At 37.0% G+C, this 18,504-nt stretch overlaps 1 protein-coding gene across 3 annotated transcripts in view; it reads right to left on the minus strand.

The window, feature by feature from the left end:
* trappc10 (trafficking protein particle complex subunit 10) overlaps positions 1–18,504 on the minus strand; it is an 84,185-nt gene that overhangs the window by 17,820 nt on the left and 47,861 nt on the right. For 2 of the 3 annotated variants that reach the window (XM_015363585.2, XM_006638957.3), the window contains exons 11-18: positions 17,839–17,930; positions 17,039–17,179; positions 16,313–16,425; positions 15,290–15,813; positions 13,330–13,471; positions 12,684–12,842; positions 10,480–10,712; positions 10,021–10,121 (exon numbers count right to left, since the gene is read on the minus strand). In XM_015363585.2, coding sequence (XP_015219071.1) covers positions 10,021–10,121; positions 10,480–10,712; positions 12,684–12,842; positions 13,330–13,471; positions 15,290–15,813; positions 16,313–16,425; positions 17,039–17,179; positions 17,839–17,930 — 1,505 coding nt within the window. Of the gene's footprint in view, positions 1–2,014; positions 2,156–10,020; positions 10,122–10,479; positions 10,713–12,683; positions 12,843–13,329; positions 13,472–15,289; positions 15,814–16,312; positions 16,426–17,038; positions 17,180–17,838; positions 17,931–18,504 lie in introns of all 3 variants that reach the window. The other variant, XM_069179144.1, reaches the window with a different exon arrangement.

The raw sequence follows: 18,504 nt of genomic DNA on the forward strand, positions 1-18,504 counted from the left end.
AAACCCTTGTTTACAGAAAATGCTGTTGTTTTTTTTAAACAAAAAGGCAAAAATATTTGTACATGTTTGTTACAAAAAGAGGACATTCAGCCCAGAGATCTATGAATCTCCTCCATCCATTTCTTCAATAAAGCCAGTATTGGCTTTAATAACATGGCTGGGGAACTTTTTCCACTTTGTTTTAAGAAGTGCCCCATTTCCACAGAGTTTCTATTTGTCATTAGACTGTAATTAACTGTTCATTCTTAAGGAATCTGATGGGATAACTTTGTCACTGCCTTTAAGAATTTTGAATACACATATAAGGTTTCCTCCTATTAATCTCAGATTAAAGTCTCTAAATAAAGTGATACCAATACAGATGCAGCCATTCAAAATGCATGGTACAACCCAGTACCTCGCGAAATTACCCACAGTTCACTGCGTTGGACTGCGGTACGTAAAAGTATACTTTTAAGAACTTGATTTATAGGGAATATAATATGAAATCACGTATCTAAAGAAATTAATAACAATATAATTATATTCATATGCTGTAGCTCAAATTATCACTTTCTGTGGAATGTCTGCATCAGTTTCACTCCTTCCCATGTGCTTTTGTCTGTGGCTTGATGGGTTAGGCGTGTGCCTTGCATGCCTGAGGTCAGCGCTTCAAACCCAGCTGTTGCTATGAGTTTTCTTTTAACAAATTAACATTTCTTTGAAAAACTAAAATAGCAGATATTATGGACACTATTTTGACATTGTTAGAATTGGATTAATACAGAATATAATATAGAAACGCGTATCTAAAGAAATTAATAACGATATAACTAAAAATTAGACACAAGAAGAGTATTATTGGACAATGTTATGAGGCTCTGGCGGAATTTCTCTGTAAACAGAAGAGTTATAGAGGAGACACATTGTGTATCGCCTCTTTTTACACTTGTAAAAAAGAACATTCCAATGTTAATGCGACATGGAAGATATTATTCATAATGTAGCACTTTCGGGCTCATTTGGGTATTTACCCTACACCGCAGGGGGATCGAATCCAGGCCTCCGGCACCACTCAACAGGGAACCAAGTTGAGCTACAGTAGATCTCCCCTCACCCCCGCCAGTGACAAAATCACTCTGGCAAGCCGGCTCGCACATTACCTGTAGCTCAAATTATCACAGTGGTACACTTTCTGTGGAAATGTCTCCATTTCTTTAATTTCTTTTAACAAATAAAAATTTCTTTGAAAAACTAAAATAGGAAATATTATGGACACTATATTGACATTTTTGATATTTTTAAATATCACAACATGTTCGAAGCTAAATGATTTATTAATAACGACAAATAATTTCAAACTGCAACTGTACTGCCACTACTGTCATTATTACTGATCATATTATCGACACTATACTGAATTTGTTGGTATTTCTATATATCACAAAACGTTCAAAGTTAAGTGATTAACATTTTCCATGAATAACTGCACTCAGTATTGCAGGTTACGCATACTTTTTAGAATTCAATAATTGGGTAATATAATACGGAGTCACGTATCTAAAGAAATTAATAACGATATCAATTTAGGGGTCTAAATATATGTGTTTATATAGCTGGTAGTATTACTGTAATCCACTTTCTTTGTAATCACGTTTTATTTTTAATTTGACTCATTCACGCATGATGCATTGTGAGAGAGTGATAGATGGAGACAAAATGGAGGTTTCTTGTCAAAACTACATTCCCCAGAATGCAGTGGGAAATAATGTACCACCCTCAGTCATCTGACCAACTGATGCACTGCATCAGAGAGAATCAGTATAGATTGTAGGAAATATATTTGTCCTGCATCAAAGTTTAACTTGTTTAGAGCACCCTACATTACAAACTTCAAGTGTTTCATTTTGAGCTGAAGACTCTCACATGTGAAGAAGGCTTCACAGCCGAAACGTGTTTTCTCTTCTCTTTTCAGCATGGAATAAACCTATTACTTGTTACTTTGCAGACTACGCAGGTCGAAGTAGCCACCCACCTGAAGTAATTAGTGTTGTACAGTGATATAGACATGGGTACGGCATCAGCCTGCTCAACCAGAGCCAGGGCCTGCTCCAAGGAAACCGGCGCGGCCAGCATCACGTGCCGCTGCACCTCAGATAGTTGGGCAACATGAGTTCTGTGAGTCAGATTATGAATGAATAAAAGCATTTTATTAAAAACACGTTTGCGTTTGTTTGGGTGCTATATCATGTATTTTTCATATATAAGATATAGTGATGTGTTCCTGCTTAGACATTGCCCGTCTTTAAAAACTAGAAAAACAGGTTTCGATAGTTAATAACCACTTTTTATGTGCGAAACACAGGTGATTTTTCTTCCTCCTGATCAGTTTAGAAATCTGTGTATGCTGTAAGGTTTTTACTTCTTAAAACTTTTGAAATACATGTTTCAAATAGATAAAATCATATTCTGTTGTCTTCCTGGTATGTAGAACAGATCAGCAGGTATTTTTTCCCCAATCAGAGTCACACCACAATTCACACTCAACCACATCACAGATCTGTCACACACGCCTCAGGACGGTGATGTCACTGCCTTTCATATGGAAACATTTTGACACTTAAACTAAGGAAGATCACAAAACAAGCCTGTTAGCCTGGTTTTTGCCTAAATAAATCACGCCAAAGAGAAGTACTGTAGCATGAGAAACGCCAAAGAGAAGTACTGTAGCAAAACCAAAACCAAAGAGCTGATTGTTGACTTCAGAGGACAAGGAAAAGTTCACTCCCCCATCTACATAGATGGGTCTGCGGTGGAGATGGTGAATAACTTCAAATTCCTAGGCGTTCACATCTCTAAGGACCTTACATGGACACTGAACACCTCCAGTCTCATCAAGAAGGCACAACAGTGGCTGTACTTCCTGAGAAGGCTGAAGAAAATACACCTACATCCACTGATCCTCACCAACTTCTACAGATGTACGGTGGAGAGCATACTGACCACCTGCATCACAGTCTGGCACGGCAACTGCACCGCATCCGACCGTAAGGCAGTACAGCGGGTGGTCAAACACATCATCGCCAGTGCCTTACCATCCATCCAGGAAATATACAACACCAGTAGTCTGAAAAACGCCACCAAAATTATATCTGACCCCACTCACCCCAGTCATAACTTGTTTATTCCCCTACCATCTGGCAGAAGGTTCCGGTCACTCCAGTCGCACACAACTAGACTCCAAAATAGCTTCTTCCCCAGAGCTGTCAAGTTGGTGACGACCCCCACTCCCTTCCACCTTTTTATGATCTCTCCTAACGTCCTCCTGTACCCACAACGACTGTACTCCTACACCACCACACACACATGTAAGGCGAAATCGTACTGTCCCCTCGATAGCCCAGTAAAACTGTAACAGGCATAATAATATTTAATATTTATTAATTAACCATACTATTTTTTGCACTGTTCCAAGAATTACCTTACACTGTTTTTGTCCTGTTATATTTTCTGTTATTGCTATTGTGTAACTGTCTATTGTCTTATCTTCTGTCCTATTTATATACTGCACCTGAGTGACCAATGAGAAACACTTTTCATTATACTATGCACCTGTGTAAGTTTAATGACAATAAAGTTGAATTGAATTGAATTAACTAGCAAAGGAGTTTCGCAGATGTAGGCATAGTACGTAATTCAGGCTCGATGAACTCAATAATTAATAACCCTAATTAATCTTATCCCCGGTGTGAGTTCATAAATCCTGAATTACGTACTATGTCTATGTCTGCGAAACACCTGATCATCTGCTCGAAAGATTTCGGTGCTTTGTGTATATTCTAATCGCAGTGGGGGCAAGGTGTGTGGGGACAGGTTTGGTTGAAATTGCACTGGGGATCTTCACACCTGAAACATTTTCTCTGAAAGCGTTTTCTTCCCAGTTTAGCTGATCTTGTTACAGCATGTTACTGTTTACTGTTACTGACCATCTTAAGTTTAAGTGCTTAATGACATTTTTTTTTACCATGCACGAATATTCTTATGTCTATATCTTCGCAAGGAAATCAGTGCGATATTGTAATACTAATTAAATGACCATGGGCACTTTCCACCCCCTCTACATTCTCAGAGTAGAATAGGCTAGCCTTCTAATTAAAGACAGTCCACCCTCCCCCATGAACAGGAAAAGTGCCCACAGGCAGGTCAGGTAATATGGTCAGTAACAGTAAACAGTAACATGCTCAGAAGGAGCACGTAAAAACATTTCCGAAATAACCACATGTAAGACTTTGATACTTAAAATGTTTAGGGAGAAATGGAATACTGGTGTGTATTTTTTTTTTGAGCATGTGAAAGGCATGGTGAATGAGATTCTCAAGACTTACTTTGTATGATTGGAAACGCGTGATCGGATCAAATGCTGTGGTGTTACTTTTTGTGAATAAAAAAAATAAAGTATTTTCGTTTACAAAGACAGTTACAAAGAATGTGGACCAGGGTAATACCTTGATTTAATTTCTGCATAATTAAAATATTTATGATAAAGGTGGTAGGTTGTGTATGTTTGTCCAACTGAGCAATCTTGCTTTCATAAAATATACCAACTTTGTAATGTATAATGATTAACATGCTGTAATGCACAGTTTAAATTTAAAAGTCTAAAGAGTATACAACTTAAATTCTTAATTGAATAAAGATTTTCCTTTAGCAGTGATCGGGATTCGCAACCGGGTGTTTTCTGGTGACAGCTCCACCTGCCGGTTTTACAAGGTGATTCTGGATACTATTAACATAATCGTATTTGAATATAATTTGCATATGGCAATCGCAGTATACTGCGACACGCCCACCACGTTGTACTGCAGTATACCTCGCTTGTATTGAATGGTTGCATCTGTATATAAACTTAATATAGTCAGAAGGAAGACGTAAAAACTTTTCCAAAATAACCACAGTATGTAACCGAATAAAAGACTTTGATGCTTAAAATGTTTAGGAAGAAAGTGGAATACTGGTGGTGTATTTTTAATTTAAACCACCAATACCATATACATATTACATAATATGCTTATGTTGCTAAATTAATAGCTTTTATGAGCATGTGAAAGGCATGGTGTATCAGAGATTCTCAAAACTTACTTTGTATGATTGGAAATAATATGTGAAATAAGTTCAGATGGGTAGCTGCAACAGCATGCGTAGGCTGCAAAGGAACAAGTAATAGTTTTATTCCATGCTGAAAAAAAGAAGAAAGAGAACACGACGTTTCGGCCGTGGAGCCTTCTTCAGGTGTGAGAGGGCTGATATGTGAAATAATATGCAGTGGCTAAGGGCTGTGGGCTGTGTTTAAGGGCTGTGCAGGCTACCCATCAGGCTGTACAAGCTATGAACAATCTGTTGTTAGACCAGCAGGATGAGCTCAAGGTGCTCATAAGTTTATAAATATGCAAAAGATCAAATTTTAACTATTTATACCAACTCACAGTATGTTTTTGGAGTCTGTCATGACTTTGGGAAATTATGGAAAAACAGGGACTTCCTGACACCTACCGGGGCTCCAGTCAAAAATGCTAAGCTAGTGTCAGAGTTATTGGAAACTCTCTCTCTTCCAAAAAAGTAGCTATAGTAAAATGTAAAGGTCATAACAAGGAAGACTCCTCGGTGGCCAAGAGAAATGCTTTAGCACAGTGGTTCTCAAACTTTTTGGACCAAGTACCACCCCTGATCAAACCAAAGCATCCAAATACCACCTACAAGTCAACTTCTCACAGGAACCCCAGAAAATCTCAATGACCAAAATGAGCGCGTGCGCACACACTCACACACACATATAATAAATATTATAATAAACTTTATTTGATATAGTGCCTTGAAAGGTGGCATTTTAAAGCACTTTACAGAATAAAAGGAATAACATCAATTAAAAATAATAAAAAAGCACCATTTCAGTGAGAGGGGTGAGCCTGTTTAATTGAGCAAATCAGATGTGAATTCATTGGTCGAGCCTTGATACAATTCACAACAGATTCTAACAGATATTAAATCGTCAGGCATTTACTTGACGGCAAAGGCCTCACGGTGGATGCTGCAGTGCATCCACTTCATATCTGGAGCAACCTCTCTAATTTGTGAAACTACACCGCTGTGTCGGCTTGTCATCGCTCTAGAATCGTCTGTACAAACTCTGATGCATTTTATCCAGTCGAAGCCATTCTCTTCAATAAATTCTTTCAGAAGCTGAAATATGTGCTCTCTTGTAGTTCCTGTTGGTAGCAGCTTACAGAACAGAAAGTCCTCATGGGATGTACCCTCAAACTCATATCTAACGTAAACGAGCAAATTGGCCAAATCAACTACATCTACAGACTCATCTACTTGCAGCAAAAAGCATTGGCTCATCTTAACACGCTCTATCACCGTACTTTTGATATTATCTGCCATATCAATAATTCTGTGAGCGACTGTCTTTCGGAGGGGGCAGCAGGTCGAGCTGTTTAGCAGCTTTTTTCTTCACACATAATACGTGTCAATTCTTTTGCCAATGGTAAATAAGGTTCTTCACAAGTAGTGTGGGGCTTACTTGCTTTAGCAATCCGCAGGGTTGCATTTTTCCCTGTTTCTGTTTCAGGAGCCCATCTCAGAAGTTAAAAGAAGTTTTTATTTCATGTGCATGGGAGCGAAACACAGAGACACTTGGTGTATTTTTCTCAAATTAACCTAGAACATTTGTTATCTATCGCACTTTCTTGTGCTCACAAGATTGCCAGCTTTTGTAGTACGCATTCCTATACTTTCCTGTTCTTACAACATTGGCTTTGTTCCAAAATCACGCACATTCTCCTACCTCTCTATTTGCTGGAGATAACTTTTTTAGAATACAATTGGTCACTTACGATCGTAGCATACATTCCTATACAATGGTTTAGAATTCCACAGTAGCTCTTGTGTCTACTCAAGTATTAGCGTGCACTGTATATATGTAGGCTCTGTATTTGACACAAACTAATTTTATTAAAATAGAAAATATGAAAACCCGTCCCAATTTTTCAGTACGCATCAAAGTTCCAGGGTCATCTGGCGGACCACCTGGCGGCGCACAAGTGGTACATGTACCATAGTTTGAGAACCACTGCTTTAGCAGACCTGGCAGCTAGGCAAGCTGCCATGAAAGTTGAGTGGAACCACAGCTATATTTGAGATCACTGGCCTTTCAACAGAGTGAAATTAATGAGCTTCAGAAAGAAACCCTGAAAGAGAAAAAATGGGCATGGTTGGAGAAAAACATAAGTTTTGTGGAAAAGGGTTTGCGGCAGTGCAAAAAAGGACTGGTCGTTTGAGGTGATCAACCGACATCCCATGAGGCTACCAGACACACCAGACTTATCCAGAGGGGCCTTTGAGACTATTAACTGATTGTTTGTTGCAGTATAGACAAAATCCTGGCAGAAGCAGTACAAGGTGCCAGGAAGCAGGTGTCGGAAGCCTGGGGACTGCCCACTGAAAGAGGACACGACCTGATTCGAGGAGAGTGGGTTTGGATAAAAAATATCCAATTTCAGACACTACAATCACATTGGGAGGGCTCCTTCCAAATGCTCTGGACAACGGATTCAGCAGTTCGAACAGAAGGATGGGGCAGGTGGATTTACGCACCTCATTGTTGACACACACCACAACCTGCAGGATATTTGATGAAATGTTGATATTGCTGTGCTTAATAAGTATAACTAGGGGGGATGTCTTGGAACCTCATGCACAGCCCCGCATGGACATTGGAGAGCATGACGTTAATACATTCCTGGATCTCTCTTACCAGCTGGCTTGAGACTTTAACAAGAGTTCATGTTTGGGTGTGTTTAGCCCCAAGTATATGAGAGTGGGGGTTTCCTCTCATGCCTATGCTTTACAATTTATTAGACTATTTAGGGGCTTTGTTGAAACTGGGTAATATAAGATGGTGGGGTTGTAATGATACTTCAGATTGTAGTTTTCTTAAATGGTTAAGGGACCATGATTACACATACCAACGTCTCCAACATTTATTTGCCTACTGTTCAACAGAACGATAACAGGTGGAATCTAAATAATAATGCCCTTGGCTACCTACAAACTGGAAGGGGAGTTGTTAATTAGGCTTTGGAGTACCACATATGCGAATACAGACACACAGCCCATTCACTCCAAATCACCTGTATTCGGGTCATGGGGGGGGTGGGGGGGCACGCTGATGCAATATGTACTAGTAGCATTATGTCAAACTAACTTGTATTAGATCCCTCTGCACTAAAGGTACTACTTCAGTCTTGACCACACATTTAGGACACCAGAAAGAATTACGAAATTCACCCATAAAGAATTCATCAGTAATCACAGGATACTGATGGAAAACAATTGGCTAATTGCAATATTTAGGGGGGACTACGGGAATTAACTAAAAGTTCTTATTAAAGGTTTGTATTATATCTTGTTAACTATGTATATTTGTACTTATATTTTACTAAGTCCATCTCAGGATATCTCATCTCAAAAGATAACATAGCTACATGTCTTTATGCACAGCTGACATAGTTCTCATGGAAATTACCTAGTGACCTCTCCTGGAACAAATGGTCTTTTCAGCAGAAGGGGCTGCTTGTCACGCAAGCCGGTAGTAAAAAATATAAATATAATGGTCAGCTTTTTAGAATGACCATATACAGCCATAAGGCAAACAGAGTCATGTGGGAGTGTATCTTGTATTGTTTGTTTCACTTTATAAAGGAGCACTGTAAACATTGGTTTTGAAGTCTTGTGCCACAAGCAAGACTTCCGTATGCATATGAAATAAAGACGACTTTCAACACACAAATGCTCAGCTGATGGCGTTTTTCCTAGCACAGTAATACTTTGAGCTTACAGCCTGTCCAAGGTAATTCATTATTAATACTATTAGTAATATCTTTCTTAAAGACTTTGATGCATAAAATATTTCTACATAATTAAAATATTTATGATGAAGGTGGAAGGTTGTGTACTTTTGTCCCACTGAGCAATCTTGCTTTTATAAAATATACTGACTTTTTAATGTTTAATGATTAACATGCTGTAATATACAGTTTAAAATGATTAAAAGTCTAAAGAGTATACAATTTCTTAATTGGAAAAAGATTGTCCCTCAGCAGTGACTGGGATTTTCTGGCAACAGTTCAAATGCTGTACATGAGACATTAAGCTTTATTAGCTCAACCTGGCGGTTTTACAAGGTGATTCCGGATACTAGTATCATAACTGCGGTATGACGCGCTGTGACACGCCACGCCTACCGCATTTTACCGCAGCGTACTCCGCGCATTTTGAATGGCTGCATCTGCATAGAACTTCAATTCAGCATTGTAAGTTTTTTACTGTAAAATAATGTATGCAATAGCAATAGTAAAGAAAAGCAGAAAGTGGGTTTAACTGGATTGTAGCAACCAATTCTGATTCTTAGAGACAAATTATTTTGTAGGATAGAGGAGGGAGTTTAGGGGGAAGGTAGAAGGTGTCCTAATATAGAAACTGTATTTATTAACTTCTCATTTCTCAAAATGAAATCCAATTAAAATCCTAACATAACACAGATTCACATATTGTATAATAATCACAATGGTTATATTTATAATAATCCTTAACAAATAATGCTAAAAATAATAATAATGCTGAGAAACATTGCATGCTCAAAGGATAATGATTATGTTTTGCCGAATTGTCAACAACTGAAGGCATGGTGTCTGCTAATTACATTTCAAAGGAAGTAATTTCATTGTAAAAGAAATACCAAAAATGCAAAACACTATAAATAAGTAATAATATGGACTGTGCCTATTATTTTGATAATGTAGCGTATCGTATTTAAAGTATGGCTTGCCTGAAGTACATTTAAATAAAAATCTGGCATGCCATAGCAAATGAGTTTGACATCCCTGGACTAAACTGCTACCTGACAAAACAAAAAAAAACATCCATGACAATTTCAGACAAATCATTTTAGTGGTTCCATTTTTTAGACAGTTTTTACAATACCTCTTTCCAGCTGAAAGCAGGGAGTGTTGGCTTTTAAATGGGATGTAGAATGTCAAGGCAACGAGTGTCGAGTAAATAGACCAAGGACAATCAATGGACATCTACAGACAGGAAACAAATTCTACAGTTGAACCACAATGACACAATACAAAATACTTTGTAGCTAATTAGAATTTGTATACAAGGTCATGCAAATTATTATTGCTGATACTGTAAAGATATTCTTATGAATAGGTGTAACAAATATTAAGATCAAACATGAAAGATTCAAGCATCAAATTCTTGGACATTTGTGTGGGTGTGTGGTGGTATTTTATTAACAATCTAATTTATTTATGATCTTAATTTATAATAATGTTTAAAACAAACAACTAAAATATAAATTAATCTAGGCTCAGCTTTGAAGATACTTGAAAACAAACATTGGAAAAATGAAGATGTATTTGATGGGTCTCAGACCTTTTGATCAATGGAAGCCATGTGGCTCTCAGTCTTGCACTTGCTTTTGGCTCTCTGGTAAAGCTCTCCATTGGTTAGTCTGTCACTGTCTGTGGCCTTGGGGAGGATTGAGGGAATATGGCACATGACCTCTAGCTCAAACTCCACCATGTGGTAGGTGGATGTAAGGGGCAGGGTGATGCTGGTCACCTTCTCCGATGACTGGATGGAAAGACCATTCTCTCCCACTCTCTCTATAAAAAACCATTAAAGACAAAACGTTATCAGTTGCATTTTTCAATCCTTTTAAAAATGTCCTTCACTTAGTGAGTAGTAAAAACTCAAAATGCAGAAATTCTCACTACTGTTATTGCCTTTCATTATGTTTGCTGGCTTTTCATGTTAGAATAAATGGAGATATAAAGAAGGATGATGTATCCTGACAGTTTACTTTTTGAGCTTTCATTATGGCTATGCTTCTGAAATGCATGGTGTGGCAGATTTGACATATGAAGTCTATCAGCTCCTAGCTGCTACTTTTTCTTTTACATTTTACAAGGATAACTAGGTGTATTTCAAAAGCTTTAAAAAGCAAAGTAACATCATCAACTATAATAAAAGTCAAATGAAACTGTGGGGAGCATATAATAGGCAATTTAAATCATTTTCTTTATTTTGAACTAAAAGTGAAAAGGAAATGACAGATGGCTGTTTAAATAAATAGTGTAATTGAGGTTTGAACAGACATAAGCTGATATTCCCAAACAATCTGATTTATGTACAGCCCTTGCTTCCACTTTTGAGTTTAGAATTTTTTATTTTTTTAAACTGTATAATACATATCCCACAAATACTCTGAAGGAACGAGACAGTTTAAAAGCTCTGTAAAATGATTAAAAAACAAAACCCAGTTAAAGTAAATATGTACAATGAACTTCAAGTGCAGATAAAAATATTTAAGACAACTTAAAATGAATATCACAATGAAGGCAAAAATAAAAAAATAGTACTACAACAGCAAAAGAACTATCAATGATGAAGCAAAACATGGGGAAGCAAAATATAAGGGATAATTGAAAATGCCTAGGCAATGCAAGGAAAAGATTGGTGTACTAAACAAGAATTTTACTCAGGAGCTCACTAAAAAGAAGTCTACAATATATACCTGAAAAAACACTCTTCTAAAAATTACTCAAGACAAGGGTAGTACTCACGGACCGGAAAATTGCTAATGTAGTGCCAATCCATCAGAAGGACAAACAAACTTAACTAAATGACAGTATGACTGTAATTACATTTAATGCAATGGAAACAATTATTAGAACTAGAGGATAACCCAGTATGAAAGTCAGATACTAGGGAATAGTTTCCAAACATGGATTTGAAAAGGCTGGTCTTGCCTGACCAACCTGATAGTGTTCTTTGAACAAGCAGCAACAGTAACAGATAAACAAACAGCATGTGTAATACTGTATTTAAATGTTGAGGCTTTTATAGTCCATAGTTCCTGTCTCTCTCGACTAGAACTGTGCCCAGACTCTGAGCACACACTATTTAAAAGCAAGGTTAAGTGCAATGTTAACCTTTCCTAGAAGCTGTCTTCAGCTCCAAGCTTAGCAATTATTTGTCTCCCCCTTTTTAAAAATACAAATACAAATTGGCAAAGCCAGTTGCAGAGAATTTTCAACCTCAGTATTTCAAATGTAACATTGCCAACACACTAATACCTAGAGCCAGTGGTTCTAATGAAAAAAATAAATCATAAATATGAAATATAAATTTCTGTCAAGTTCCTTTCACTCTTATCCATCAAAACCCCTTCCTACATGTAATGAAATCACTTTATATAAGGATAATTATATAAAGGATATTTGACCTTTTGAAAATACTTACTGGTCATTACGTGTTTGTTTGGTACATGAGTGTTTAATCTTTCAGAGATAACTTCTGAATTTTTGGACAATGACCTGTAACATTCTATTTTAAGAACAAGATAAATTGAAGTTGATTTTTATTACTAGGAAAAGAATGTGGTTCCCTGAACTGGTTCAGATCTTCTGCAGGAAACACTAGTTTTCTACAAAACACGTGTGTCTAAAGGGAATTTTTGGGAATGCGTTCTCTTGTTTTTTGGGAATGCGTTCTCTTGTAACCTGGCCTGCAGTTAAAATGTGATTAACAGAAATGAGCATGTAGTTTGCCTTATAAGAATGTTACTGAATGACCTCCAGTATTGGACATAATTGTAGCGGTGCAGTCAGTGGAGTGCAGTATTGGCATAGAATCATTGTTGCTCAGCTGCAGCGCATCTCCCTTCTTAATGGAGTAGTGGCCTGTGACTATAGTGAACTTCACCCTCTGGGGAACACCTGCCAACAGGACATCTGTAACAGCAATACAGAGGTTAACAAATCAACTCAGATGTAAGCACCCGTAAAAATGTAAAATAATCATATATTACAGTATATTCAATATAAAACATTTTTGATTGATTTTATATTAACATGTTTAGCTTGGAACACAGAAAATTTGCTTATGATACAGACATTTAAAATCTTGAAATTCAAATCCGGAGGATATCTTCAAGATACATAATGACACGGACTTCAAGATGATAATGATAAGGATCTGGGGATACATGGGAAAATCAAGATTTGCAATTTTCAGGACAGAAAACAAGATTCTTCTGAAACAAACTTTTAAAACAAGGTGGCTCAAGTGAATTCAAGCATTGAAGCTCAAGTGAATTCAAGCTTTTTCTGAAATTACCGGCATTCAAATAAGCAACATTGACTAAACACCATAAAGCAATCACATAAATCTTATACCTGTCTCAAAGTGAATGGAAGTCAAGGGTAGGTGTGGGCTCACCTGTGAGTGGCTCCACTTTGAGTTGTGGCTCCTGAGAGTAAACCTCATACTGCACAATGGGGTAGATGTGGTGCTGAACAAAACGTACTTGGCCCACTGTGGCTCTCAGCTGCCGCAGGGTGTATGTCCCAGGTTCTCGACTCTGGCAAGAAATAGATTTGGATAATGCAAGTAAAATAGAGATTAGCTCTGCTCTGAACAGGGATAGGGAAGCATGTGTGAAATTCTATGTGAAAATAGAAGCTGCAGGTTCACAGCTGAAAGACACATCTCTATTTTTTCATGCTGAAATAAAATTCCTTGTGAACTCAGCTACATAGAATGACTATCAATTATCAATGAGTAGTGAATAAGGGTTTAGAATGTACGATCAGTATCAATTTTCAGTATTCCACTAGACAAAACTATGAACATGCTAAAAAAATAATTAAATATGTTTCACAATTTCACTCATCAGGAAATATGATTTGGAAAAGTGCATAAAAGCCTGCTGTGGCATGCATTGAGAAGATTAAACCAAGATTTGGTCAATTGAGCCGGGCCATTCAGAAGATGCCTATTTATTCTGAAAAGATTAACTTATTATTATGAACAAAATTAAATAATGAAAGAAAATAAACAACAGCCTTTAGTTATAAATGTTCTGTTGTGAAGTTCACTTCTCTTTGTGAGATGGAATTTTAATCAAGAGGACAGGAATTGTTAGATCTTTTTTAAATCATTCTGGTTAATTAATGGTGCTGCACAGCAGCTATCCAGATACTGTATATCTATATTGCAGTATAAAAATTATTAGAAAGGAATTTTAAATGAAATATAACTACATTACTGTCATCATTTCTTATAACTATATTGTATACTGTTGTATCATACAAATGACAAAGTTCAGGTGCCTGTAAGGCAGAAGTCTCTTCATTTCATATGCATATGGAAGTCTGGCTTGCAACCACCAGAATCAAAAATAAGTAACTAAAGATGGTATTTTATACCTTAAAACAAACAAGTTACTACGTCACATTCTGAACGAATGATAAGACAGCAACACATGCCAATATTGCTATTAATTATACCTGAGCTGCAGACTAGACAACAGTTAGTTCTTTTCATGTTCTGGACATACAGCCAGCTTACCAAATACATGCCCTTTATGTTACTGACCAAGGACAGGCAGCATCTTTATATATTTGGGCGAAAAGCCAACTTCAAGCCACTAGACTGCACAGTTTGCAAAAATACAAAAATGATCACACAAAAAATGATATTATCATCTCACTTCCCAGGTGTCTCCCTTATCTCTTCAATAATAATATTGTCTTTATTTAACAGTGCACATCATTTTTATACAAACTGTCACAAATATATTGCAAAACAATGTAAAAAATATATTCCTATATATTTTTATCTTATTCCACTTTCTGATGTATTTTCTGATATATTTTAATTTTTAAAGCATGAATGAAGTTGTGCTGCAATAATTTAATAACAAATTTCTTGTAAAAATTCCTTTAGTCTAAATTTGCTTGGTTTCTAGGGGTAATCCCATATGGGCTAAGTCAGATTCCTGTCATGACTTTGTGGTGACCATTTAAGCACTTCCAGTGTTCTAAATTCCAACACAATCTCAAAATACTTTTTTAAACTGTATTATACAGTATATCTTGCTGGGAAAATTAAGATTACATTTTTTTAATATTCAAAAATTGTCTGCACTGTACTGTGCATTACAGGTCATTTATGTTTTCAGCAATGAGTGACTACACCGAGACACAAAAAAGTATAACTTTATTGTGGTGAAGCCTAAGAATTATATTTGCTTACTTCAGGCAGTCCTAAGAAGGGCAAAGGTTACTCAGTCTCCCTTATGAATGCCTTACCAGGAACAGCAAGTTATTACTGCCCAGACTTTATTTGTCCAATTTTATCACCACTGTTTAGATATGACAATGAAAGTAGGGCTTACTGGTGCTGTGAACAAAATCTTGTTCCTGCCTGGCAGCAGCAAAACATCGTTGGTTCTGAGGATCTGGGCACTATCCTCTACTGCCACTCCTGAAGGGGTCTCGAGGGAGGAGACACTCTCCCTGCGCCGCAGCAGAAGGTGCACGTTCTTGCAGACCACACCAGAGGAGTTCAGTGCATTGTCTGAAGGGCTTCTATCATGCATCTCATCCAATTCTAGTACGGGAGGGCTGGTGCGAGGCAAACAGCCAGCTGGCAACTCCCCAGGAAAGTGGATGATGCCACTGTTGACACCACCTGTCCGCTGCTTGCCCAGCACATCCCCAGTTTCACGAATGCTGCTCCTCTCGATGCTGAAGTGCACACTGACTGCAAGTTGCTCCAGATGTACTGGCATGGGCATGTTGCTGTGCAGACTCAGCTCCAGTGCCACCTGGCCTCCCACATGCACCACTGCCGAGGTAGGGGTGAAGAGCAGATGCTGTAGCTGGGCAAGTGAGCTCATGCCCAACACCACTTTCTGGACTGTGCAGGAAAGCAAGTGAAGATCACGCTATTAGACCAAACTCTCTATGTTCCTGATTGCAATATCTTCCTGATTCATGTTTGCCTTCATGTAATGATTTCATGATTATATGACTGCATGAAAACAAAAAACAGTCTCTGAACAAAAAACTGTTAGAGGTAATATGACATTCAAATTTAAACTCTAATTTCATTATCAAACAATTTTACCATTTATGTAATAAACTAATAAAGAAAAAATGGCTTTTTCTGAAGCAACACATAAAAAGCCCAAATAGCTACTGCACATATATAGTGAAACCCCATGATCTTGAGCATCAAATGTCTTTTTAACAAATAGCGCATTTTAAACTAAATATTTGACAATGTAGGTTTACTAAACATTTTTATAATAGCAAGTGAGATGTTCTTTTGAATAATCTGACTTCTATTTAGGATTCCAACATTGGAGTCAGTATCAGTATCAATACCAGTATCGTCTGCTTTTTAGTCATGTCACCTTGATTGTCTGACTGTTGGCAGGCAAAGTTCAGGATCTCTTGACAGAAGTGCTTCCTCTCCTCATCTGAGAGATTGCCATCACTGGCTAAAAGGGAACTTGTCTGAAGGTAACTGGCAGAGTGGGGCACAGAAAAAAACAGTTCCTAGTGTCTTCAAGGGTATATCACTATTTTACTTAATCATCATATATGTTTACAACAAAAGTTAAAATATGTTTTTAACATCCTAGGACCAAATGAACTGTTTTTCTACCAAAATTATTTCACATAATCTGAGAAAGAGACAGCTCACTCAGGTCATTCCATTTTCACTAGAAGCTTTCTCAAAGAACATACAGTGCTATAACAAAGAAAATTACCTCACCTGTCTTTTTCAACTTGCAAGAAAGAGACAAAGTACCTGTTACAATTAGACTCTCGTCAATACTAAGCTAGGCTCCAAATAGCAACAGCTTAATGGGTTCTATTACTGATGGAAACAAAAGCAGCAATATTGCAAAACAAACATTACATTAGAGTAGGTAAGAATGGAACATATCAGAAAATGAAATCTAAACTCTCCGTTGTTTCCAGACACAGTTTCTGTATGGTTTTAAATGTTTTGGTTCTAAGTGTGTTGTAGATATTACTTCAACAGTGCTATTATGTATGATTTATTTTCTGTTGCTATGTGGAGTTTTGGGAGAATATTTGATTGTGTCCACATTGCATAAGCAAAAGGATACCTTTCAGTCTGACCCAGCAGTTTCTGACACTCTGCTATCTGTTTCCGGGTGTGGGTGACTGGCAGAGCCCAGCCCTCTGCCAAGTATGTCTTCAGGGAGTCCTGAAATAAAGCTTCTGCTTTCTTGGGGTCACTCTTCCTCCTGCAGAAACCATAAATCCACAGTGAGCAGCATTTGTACAGTAGACAGAAAACAAGGTGAATGTTGTTAACAAAAATCTTAACCACTGCTGGTTTTTGACTACAAAAGTGCAAATAAAAGTAAAAAAACAACCTGAAGGATATAATGAGGCTAATTTTCTTTTAATTTTAATTTATCTGACTGATGTTTCTATGTAATGCAACTTAAATTTATATGAATTGTTATATAGATAAGCTTTTATCTGGAGCAATCCATAGTATAGTATCTTGCTCAACAGCAGAGCAGTGCTTTCCCTGGGTTTTGAATACACAACTCTAGCTACCAGTCCAGAACCCAAACCACTTATAGCGTCAAGTACCGAACAGAAAATAGGTACATGTTAAAAATGGTTTTAAACTATGTATCTGTGAATTTTGAAAGAGATTTCTAACTTATATAAAAGTGAGTATTTTAATGACAGTACAGATAAACATATCTTTCATAATTATTTTTCATGAGAATATTTTCGTAACAATTCCTCATTGACAGAGTCAAGCGAACCCATTGCAATGGCATCCAAATAAATTCAGAGAAAGAAGAAAAACTTCAAATATCAGCAGGCTCACATGAAATGTCAAGGTTTTTCACTTCAGTAACTCTTGCATTAAAAAGTCTCTTACATGTAAAACTCAGCCAAACTCTTTCCCAACAGTTTTGCAGATCGAATCCGACCAATTGTTTTATACATTTCCATTGCAGCATGCGAAAGCTCCTGTTACAGAGAGGGTACAAAACATCAGAGGAAGAAATATAGGTTACATTTATAAACATAGAAATGTAAGTTATTTGTGTAATAAAATAACTATTAATTCCTTAAAAGTGTTCTGTTTATAAACCAAGGTTTATAGACCAAGAATACTCAATTTGGAAAGACTAGCATCACTCTAAAATAAAGGTATAAATAGCTAAGCTCATTCAGAAATTTGATACATTTACCAAAAACATTACCTGTTTCTATTCTCAACAATGAAGCATGATTTAAGAAAAAAACACAGACATATATATATAATGTTACTATGTGAGAGTATAAGAGGATTCTGTATATTCAAGTAGGTAGATGCGTCAGCATGTGTAGGCTGTAAGGGAACAGGTAAAGGTTTATGCCATGCTGAAAGGAAAAGAAAAGAGACACAATGTTTCGGCTCTGGAGCCTTTTTCAGGTGTGACACTTGACAAAGGTTGAAATGTTGTGTCTCTTTACCCGATTCAGTATATTGCTAAGGGTTATACTAAAATAAATACAATAAAACTATACCATAAGAAGAAATTAACACATCGAGTATTCA

Source organism: Lepisosteus oculatus, chromosome 15, assembly GCF_040954835.1.
Source record: "Lepisosteus oculatus isolate fLepOcu1 chromosome 15, fLepOcu1.hap2, whole genome shotgun sequence".
Taxonomy (NCBI): domain Eukaryota; kingdom Metazoa; phylum Chordata; class Actinopteri; order Semionotiformes; family Lepisosteidae; genus Lepisosteus; species Lepisosteus oculatus.